Source organism: Lucilia cuprina, chromosome X (assembly GCF_022045245.1).
Source record: "Lucilia cuprina isolate Lc7/37 chromosome X, ASM2204524v1, whole genome shotgun sequence".
NCBI classification, from domain to species: domain Eukaryota; kingdom Metazoa; phylum Arthropoda; class Insecta; order Diptera; family Calliphoridae; genus Lucilia; species Lucilia cuprina.
This window is the reverse complement of record NC_060949.1, coordinates 6,991,613-7,002,115: the sequence shown is the minus strand read 5'-3', so window position 1 is coordinate 7,002,115 and position 10,503 is coordinate 6,991,613. Positions and strand designations below refer to the sequence as shown.

Below are 10,503 nucleotides of genomic sequence, written 5' to 3'. Positions count from 1 at the left end.
CAATAAATTTTGACACAATTAAGTTCTTAGCGAACCTATCAACTTTTAAGTCGATCGGTCCATAATTGACCCTACCTTCCTTTTGAGGTCCTCTTCAGAATATCGCTTAAATGCTCATTACTGTTTTAAAAATACCAAGAAAGTAATGAAATGCGGCACACAAAAATTTCTTACGAGCCAAAACCTCTCTATCATTTTCTTAGGATCGGCTCTTAATTCACCCTACCTTTGATATAAGGGCGCCTTCTAAAAATAGCTATAACAGCAAAGAGTTTTGAATACGAGTATAGCGATGACAAAATTTTATGAGTATCGGTTTATAATTGACACATATATCATCCTATTAAAAAAAATTACTCATACGCTCACGGTTTAAAAAATTAACATACTGTTTGATGTAGGGAATAAAAGATTCGGCAATGCCGAATTTATCATTTTCACTTGTTTATTTTGTATACTTCCAAAATCGATTACGTTTAGAAATAAAGACCTAGAGTTTTACAATTGTGTAATATTCAGGCTGCATGTCTTGTGTTTATAATCTATATATATAAAAATTCTAACGTTACTGACTGACTGACTGATTGACTGATTCATCATCGCACAGCCTAAACGGTTAAAGCTAAAGAGCTGAAATTTGGACAGGGGGTTGGTCTCCCACCAAATAGACCCACTAAGACGGGATTTTGGAAATTCGAATGTTTAGGGGGTAAAAAAGGGTAAAAACGGGTAAAATCGGTAACCTCATATCTCCTAAACTAGAAAAGATACAAAAATAGTTTAAAGCTTATCGTCGTTCATTTAAAAAATAAGCGGACAGGTGTCTGGTACTTTTTTCAATTTCGGCCCCTTTAGGGAATAAACGGCTAAAAACTGTATTTTGGTACTTTTTTTGCACCCCATGTATCTTTTAAACCAGTGAACATTCAAACAATATTTTTGACTCCTTCATAACTTGACGAAAAATAAAAATATAAATTTAGTACTTTTTGGTTATTCGGATGTTTAAGGGGTGAAAATTGTACCTATTTTTGGTACTTTTTTCATAAAACATTGATTTTGGTTTATTATCTTATCTATATAATTAATAGGCAAAGCGTTTTTTTGTGACCCCTTTTACTCTTACAGAATACATCCGATTTTTGCAAAAAATATATCGTTTTGAAGGAATTTGTTAGCAGATGTGCACAATATGTATATTATTAAAATCGGTTCAGAATTATGGAAGCTATTAGTGTTTAAAGTTGCTACTAATACATAGAAACAAATGACACACGTACTTGGCTTGAAATAAAAAAAGAAAAATAGATTGTCATAAGTAAACAGAGAAGAGAGTTTTGTTTTTGTACTTTTTAAGAATGAGAAAGAACATTGGAATAATAAAATTATGAAGGAGAAACAGAGTTTTGTTATTTAAGTTATTGAATGACATACTGTGTTGTTGTTAGAAAGTAAATATGTAAATAATAGAGAAAAAGTTCAATAAATAAATATATGAAATAAATGCAAACGAAACAAAATAAAATAGAATAAAATTAGTTTAACTTTTGAAGGTGATACATATTTGTTTTTGTAATTTACTGGTGTTTATTACTTTTAGCATCTGCCAATGTATTTTTTTCTGGTTATTTTGTAGAGAAACGTTTTTATACGATTTAAACCATTTATTAATTACAGTCTGTGATTTTTTTAATTAAAAACAATATGTCAGTTCAATAACAAAAATTTGTTACAAATTATCACAAATTGTTTTTGTATTTCAATACAAATTTCAAGTATTTTTTTTGAAAATTTGTAACAATTAGTAACAACTTTTAGTTATTGAATTTTTAAGTGTCTCCGTCTTCTATTTTGACAAATTTGTTAAGTAAATACTTATGTATAAAAGAAAAAGGGATCAATAAATTAACGTGGAATAATAGTTGTAACAAACAGAGATGAGAGATTAATAAATGTTTTGTTTTTGTACATTTATTGATATAGAATTAAGAGCGAACATTCATCAAGCTAAAGTTATTATAAAAAAGGAATAAATAAAAGAGAAATGGGTTAATTTGGAATTATTGTTGTAATAAAGGAAAAAGAAAAATAATTTTAACTTGCTTTTTTAAGGAATTTGGTTTTGTAATTTACCGTTGTTTATAATTTTCAGCATATGAAGTTTTAAGTGTGAATATTTTTAATTGCTTTTTGGAGGTCACTTTCTGTACAAGTTTGTTATTAATATTTTATTCAGTGACAGTTTGTGGTATTTTATTAAATAAAATAAATATTTTGGAGTTTGAAATTACTGATTTTTTTGGAATATTTCGATTTGTGGCAAGTATTTACTTCACCTATTTTTATTTTGTTGTATCAAAATAAAAGGATTTATATTTTTCACAGTGTATACGATTATATGACAAATATTTTGATTTAGGAACACTTCAAATTCTTTGCAAAAATGCCACGCCAAAGAACCTTGACCGTAGAGTTGGGAGGCTTAGGAGAAATCAATATGCCAGATTGACAAGAAATGTTATACCAAATACATCAAACGTTGATATATTAGATGATTCATACAAATGTGCTTTAAATTTAATTCCACGTAATTTTGAATCTTTTCATTGTGGGCCAATGAATTTACGTTGTCAGTTTTGTACTGCAAAACATTTTAAATCAGAGGTAACTTTAAGTAATACAAATTCCTTTACTTTGTGTTGCCATAAAGGTAAAGTCGTTTTGCCTCCAATTTCTCAAAATGTTTTTTTTGAGAATATTTGGAAAGGACTTTCTTCCACTGAAATGTCCACTAAAAGTCGCTCAAAAAATTATTTTAAGCATATAAGAGCATATAATGCATCACTGGCTATGGTTAGCTCTGAAGCTAAATTATCCGATACTGTTGTAAATGGTGTCTACCATTTTAAGATTCATGATATATTTTATCATCGTGCTGGAGCACTGACTGCAGACTGTGGACGGCCACCTACTTACGCCCAATTATATTTTTATGATGTTGAAACTGCAAATCAATATAGAATGAGTGTAGCAGCGAATATTGGATGTTGTGAAAGCTTAATGCAAGAATTGGCTGACGAACTTGGTCGTGTTAATGCTTTTGTTTGCTCATTCAAATCAATGTCGGAATACTGCCAACGGCCCGAAAATTTAGCTGTGAACGTCGCTATGGTTATTAAGATTAACAAAAATGCAGATTTTCGCCGTTTTAATGATGCCATTTATACTGATGTGGCCGCAATTTTTACAACAGATGACGGAGAACCGCCATTTGAACGAAATATGGTCACATTCTATAAACAAACAAGCACACTTCGTGCTATTTCTGTGTTAGATTCTTCGCTAGACCCTTTGTCATATCCACTGTTGTTTCCAAATGGTGACACAGGTTGGCACGTAAATATGACACATACCACAACGTCAACATCTTCTGCAGCTCCTCGGAATAAAATAACGATGTTGCAATATGCTTCTTACCGACTTGCAACACGAGATGAGTTCAGTCTCCTACATAGCTCAGAAAAATTATTTTTGCAGTGGGTAGTAGATATGTATGTTCGAATCGAAGGAACACGATTACATTTTGTTAAGCAAAATCAAAAAACTCTTCGTACGGAAGTGTATAATAACTTAACCGACTTTTTGCAACAACACCCAAATGGTGCCGATGGTGTTCATACAGTAGGGCGTAAAATAATTTTTACCATCATCTTTCATCGGTTCACCGCGTAATATGTTTCAAAATTATTTAGACGCAATGTCTATCGTTCAACATTTCGGCAAGCCGTCGCTATTCGTTACCATGACATGCAATCCCCGTTGGCCGGAAATTATAGAAAATCTTAATGGTTGTAATGCCAACTTTCGACCTGATATTGTTGTACGGGTATTCAAATCAAAGCTAAAAGAACTCATGGAGGTAATAAGCAAGAAAAAAATATTTGGTACTGTAGAAGCAATTATTTATACTATTGAATTTCAAAAACGCGGCCTTCCACATGCACATATTTTAATAACATTGCATACAGCTGATAAAATTAATGAAGTGAATGACATAGATAAAACTGTTTCCGCAGAGATTCCAGACATATTAACACACCCAAATCTTCATAGTTTAGTTAAATCTCACATGATTCATGGACCATGTGGTGCGCTTAACCAGAATTCCGTGTGCATGCGAGATGGGAAATGTACTAAAGAATTTCCAAAAGAATTCCATGAATGCACTCATAATAATGTAAATGGATATCCTGTTTATAGAAGACGAGATAATGGTATGTCTGTTGATATACGTGGGTCTTCAGTTGACAATAGATTCGTCGTACCATATAATCCATATCTTTTAGCAAAATTCAATTGTCATTTAAATGTCGAAGTGTGTACAACTGTCAAAAGCGTAAAATACATTTATAAGTATGTTTATAAAGGGTATGACTGTGCATCATTAGAGTTTGGAGTGGAAAATGGCCAGGAAAATTGTGAAATTCAGTTTGATGAGATCAGAAATTTCTTAAGTGGCCGTTTTGTTGGTTCTACTGAAGCTGCATGGCGTATATTCGAATTCCCAATGCATTTTCAATCACATGCAATTGTTCGTCTTGACTGCCATCTACCCCAACGTCAAAATGTATACTTCCGAGAAGGATTTGAGCAAGAAGCCGTTGAAAATCCCAAAATATCAAAATTAATAGCACTTTTTCATTTAAATAATAGTGACCATTCAGCAAATGAATTTTTATATACAGAAATACCACTGCATTATGTATGGAATGACAGAGAAAAAAAGTGGACTGAAAGAAAACGTGGTGGAGAAAAAGTCATTGCTCGACTGTATGTTGTGTCTCCAAAAGATATTGAACTATTCCATTTAAGGTTGCTTTTGTTCCATGTTCGTGGGCCAAAGTCATTTGAACATTTAAAAACGTATAACAATTTTGTATATCCTTCATTTCTCGAAGCGTGTCATGCCCGTGGTATTGCATCAAATGACAATGAATGGCGCGACTGTTTAAATGAAGCAAAAGAAACACAATCGCCACGACAATTACGCCAACTGTTTGCATTTATTTGTAGTCTAAATGTCCCAACAAATGCTTTACAATTATGGAATGAATTTAAGAAGGACATGAGTGAAGATTTCTTCAGAGATAACTCTGAAAATATTTCGTATAATCGAAGCCTTTTGGAAATAGAAGATATTCTTATAACACATAATCTTTCATGCCAACAACTTGGTCTTCCAACTCCAGTAATAATCCCCAACCAAAACGATTTTGATCAGTTCGATCCCGACGAAGAAGGCAGTCGTTTTAATGAAATGTATGAGAGTGCAAATGAAGAACAACGCAACGTTATAGATTGTGTTATGCGGGAAGTACTCCATCATGATACTGGCAGCAATGTTTATTGTTTAACAGCAAATGCAGGATGTGGGAAAACATTTATCCAAACAGCAATTATACATAAAATGAATTCTCTAAATCTCAAATGCATTCCTACTGCCTTTAGTGGTATAGCGTCTACACTTCTGATTGGAGGTCGAACTTTGCATAGTGTATTTAAGATACCTATTCCAGTTCTGGAAAACTCTGTGTCAAGTATTACAGCTAACAGTCCCCAAAGTAGTTTTATCAATTCTGCTTCATTGATAATGATTGATGAAATTTCAATGTGCCCACTACATGCATTAAAACTAATTGACAGATTATTAAGAGACTTAAGTACGAATGCAAATAGAAACACATTATTCGGCGGAAAAACAATTCTATTGTGTGGTGATTTTCGACAAATTTTACCAGTAATACCTCATTCTTCACGTACTACTCTAATTGAAAATTCTGTTACTTCATGGTCTGAATTTGCTATGTTTCACCGTGTCACTTTAACACACAATATGAGAGCTCTACCACATGAAATAGAATTTATTAATTTTCTTAATTTACTTGGAAACGGTGACATAAAAACACTCCCACAATTTGAGGATGTCATTGAAATACCCAGAAATCTGGTTGGGAATGCAGCAAATATAATTGAAGATATGTTTGGCAATATACCAGAAAATATATCTATGTTCAGAAATTTTAAAAGCTGTAATATTAGCACCAAAAATGAAGACTGTTACATAATTAATGCCGAAATTCTCAACCTGATACCAGGAGAGGAAAAAGCGTTCTACAGTGTAGATAAACTTATTTGCGACGATATAAGAGAAGCTAATAATTACCCTACTGAATACTTAAATTCTTTAAATGTTAGTGGTTTACCTCCCCATAAATTGGTCCTAAAAGAGAACAGTATTGTACTACTTATCCGTAATTTCAATACTAAAAATGGATTGGTAAATGGCACCCGGATGAGAATAAAGCGAATGTATAAGAATTGTTTAGATTGCGAAGTTTTAACCGGTGTGGCACAAAGCACTCGAATCTTAATACCTAGAATTCATTTGACATATTCCGGAACTCTTTTGCCGTTTTCATTTCAACGAACACAGTTTCCCGTCATACTCGCTTTTGCTATGACAATTTGCTCATGGACAGTTATATGTTGCAGCGAGTAGAGTTAGATCTTTTAATGGTCTGCGATTTTATATAGAAGATTCTGAAAATCAAGGTCACTTACTGAATAATAATAGAGTTTTCACAAAAAATATTGTTTATCGAGAACTCATCGTGTCATAGGATACAATTCGTTTACTAGAAACATTATCAGTATTACTATAATTTTATTTAATTTACAATTGAATTTTTTCATTAATAATAAGTACGTAGACTTAAGAATTCATGTAAAACTATATTTTCATATTAAATATACATTTGTACAAACATTGAAATTAGTTCTTTTTTATTGTAATTGTATGCTACTTACACCTAGATTGCGGTCGATTGGGTCGGCCGTTGGCCACACTAGTACATATAAATACGTAATAACGGGCTCCCACTACGATGTTGCAACATTTTGGAATAGAATTTTTATTTCGTTAATGGGTAGAAAAAAGTACCAAAAGGGGTAAAAACTGGAAATTTGATTTTATTCAAACACAATGATCCAATTTAGATAAAATTTTTAGATTTAGAAATACTAAATATGCAAATGAGGTGTTATTTGGAAACCCGGTACCAAGTGATATTTTTTGGTACTTTTTCATTCTCCATCTGGTAGTTTTTGAGTTTTCTTTGATATTGAAATCGAAACATGAAATAAATAATAAAGAGACTTTTCAGTACTTTTTCGTTCTACACAGGTATTTTTTTTTTTGAGTTTTCTTTAAAATTAATCCTAGAAGCATGAAATTAAGCATGTAGAGCCCGGAGTAAGAGAGAATCTAAAAAAAGGGGACTTTTTGGTACTTTTTCGTACTTCGAATGGTACTTTTTGAATTTTTCTATAATATTGAACCTAGAAACATGAAAATTAAGCATGTAGAGCACGTAGTAAATGAGAATCTATAAAAGCGGACTTTTTGGTACTTTTTCGTTCTACAAAAGGTACTTCTTGAGTTTTCTATAAAATTTAACCTAGAAAAATGAAATTAAGCATGTAGAGCCCGGAGTAAATGGGAATCTATAAAAGGAGACTTTTTGGTACTTTTTCGTTCTTCAAAAGTTACTTTTTATACCCACCATCAAAAAAGATGGGGGGTATATTGTTTTTGTCATTCCGTTTGTAACACATTGAAATATTCGTCTAAGACCCATAAAAGTATATATATTCTGGGTCCTTATTAGATTCTAAGACGATCTAGCCATGTCCGTCCGTCTATCCGTCTGTCCGTCTGTCTGTCTGTCTGTTGAAAACACGATAGAGTCCAAACAGAAGTAGCTAGCGAGCTGAAATTTTGCACAGTTACTTATAGTTGACTCAGTTCGTTTGGTATTGAAAATGGGCAATATGGGTCCACGATTTCGCCTAGCCCCCATATAAGGCCCCCTTAGAAAATGACATTATCACCCATAACTTACTAACAAAAGCATCAAAGCGGTATAATTCGGCACAAACATGTTTTATGGTGACATAAATCTCTTCGTAGAATTTTATAAGGATCGGTCAATAATTGACCCTACCCCCCATATAAAGTCCCCTTCAGAAAATGACTTTATCGCCCATAACTGGCTAAGAGAAGCATCAATAGCAATGAAATTCGGCACAAACATGTTCTACGGGAACATAAATCTCTTCGTAGAATTTTATAAGGATCGGTCCATAATTGACCCTACCCCCCATACAAAGTCCCCTTCAGAAAATGACTTTATCGCCCATAATTGACTAACAGAAGCATCAAGAGAGGTTTTTTTTGGCACAAACATGCTTTATGAGGACATAAATCTCTCCGTAGAATTCTATAAGGATCGGTCCATATTTGACCCTAACCCCCATATAAAGTCCCCTTCGGAAAATTACTTTATCGCTCACAACTGACTAACAGAAGCATCAATAGCGGTGTAATTCGGAACAAACATGTGTTTTATAATGATCCTGGTACATAAATCTCTTCGTAGAATTTTATAAGGATCGGTCCATAATTGACCCTACCCCCCATATAAAGTCCCCTTCAGAAAATGACTTTATCGCTCACAACTGACTAACAGAAGCATCAATAGCGGTGTAATTCGGAACAAACATGTTTTATGGTGACATAAATCTCTTCGTAGAATTTTATAAGGATCGGTCCATAATTGACCCTACCCCCCATATAAAGACCCCTTCAGAAAATTACTTTATTGCCCATAACTGGCTAAGAGAAGCATCAATAGCAGTGAAATTCCGCACAAACATGTTCTACGGGAACATAAATCTCTTCGTAGAATTCTATAAGGATCGGTCCACAATTGACCCAACCCCCCATACAAAGTCCCCTACAGAAAATAACTTTATAATAACTTTAAATCTCTTTTTAGAATTTTATACGGATTAGTCTATAATTGACCCTATCCCACCTATAAGGTCCCTTTCAGAAAACGACTTTAATGCTCATATCTACCTTAAGAAGCATATATATAACAATAATATTCGACATACAAAAGTTTTATAGCAACTAAAATCATTTTCTTAAATTTTATAAGGATGGGTCCATTATTGTCTGACCCCCCAAATAAGGTCCCCTTTAGGCAATGAATTCATCGCTCATTACTACAAAATTCTACATAAACAAGTTTCGTGCGAGCCAAAATCTCCCTATCAATTTTTATAAGGATCGATCCTTATAATCCTTATCTCCCATATAAGGTCGCCTTGACTTTAATGCTCATATCTGCTCATAACATATATATAAAGCAATAAAATTCGACATAAAAAAGTTTTATAGGAACTAAAATCATTTTCTTGAATTTAATGAGAATGGGTCCATAATTGAACCTACCATGGTCCCCTTCTGAAAATGATTTTAAGATTTATTACTGACTCAAAAATGTGAGTACATCAGTAAAATTCTACATAAACATGAATGATTTGATGGTGGGTATATAAGATTCGGCATCGCCGAATATACACTCTTACTTGTTAAACTTTGGGGTATTTCGAATACCGGCTTCGCTAAATTAAGCCTTTTTTGATAAATGGACTCTTTGTTATCCATGGACTTTATGTTACATTGCTCATATGCATTGTAACACTTTTGAAATTGTTATCGACACTATACTCAATTTAGTGAGTCATAACGCCCATGGAAAATATGACACTGGACTTCATGACACGCCACCTATATTTGAATTAAAATTAAATGGGGTCAAATTTCATTTACGTTTTTGGGATAATTGTTCATTACGAAAAATTAACCCAATATTTGGGGCCACTTTTCATATCAACCTTGGGGAGATTTTTCATTCATTTTGGAGTGTTTTTTTTTTTTTAAATGTTAGAGTTATACTTCATAATGAATTTTGACGCCAACATTGGGGAAATTCAAAGCGCCGTTTTATACTAGTAGTTTTATATGAGATTTTGTCAAATCCTATTGCTGTTTTTCTTGTTTTTCTGAGGATTATACATTTTTGAAGAATGATACATATATATAAACAAGTTTTTTAAGGCAGTATTTAGCGCTAAAGTAATTTTCTGAAGCGAACTTTATATATCCTTATACATTTTTGGAAGAAGGATTTCGGTTTGTATAAAACTAGTTTATGGCCCGTTATCTAAACCTCCTGTTATCGTTTAACCGTTAGATATCCTGCGTGTTAAAAATATGTTTGAATAAAACTGTCAATCTATTATTACGGTGAAATCGTACATATACTTTGTATTTGAGTAAAATTACAACAGTCTAGGTCCTTTTTTCTATCATCTTTTCAACAAACAGACGGACATGGCAAGATCGTTTAAGAATCAATAAAATGTATACTTTGTGGATATATGACCTATATTTCGATGTGTTACAAACGGAATAACAAAAAGAATTCCCAATTGTTTTGATGGAGTATTTATAAATAATAAATAATAAATAATAAATAATAAATAATAAATAATAAATAATAAATAATAAATAATAAATAATAAATAATAAAT

At 32.5% G+C, this 10,503-nt stretch overlaps 1 protein-coding gene across 1 annotated transcript; it reads left to right on the top strand.

Annotated features, from left to right (window-relative positions):
* Positions 1-2,850: 2,850 nt before the first annotated feature.
* Positions 2,851-6,909, top strand: LOC124420163 (ATP-dependent DNA helicase PIF1-like). Its single transcript, XM_046952313.1, has 3 exons — positions 2,851-3,388; positions 4,959-6,337; positions 6,874-6,909. Exons 1-3 carry the CDS (start codon positions 2,851-2,853, stop codon positions 6,907-6,909), a joined length of 1,953 nt encoding a protein of 650 aa, XP_046808269.1.
* The last annotated feature ends 3,594 nt before the right edge of the window (positions 6,910-10,503 follow it).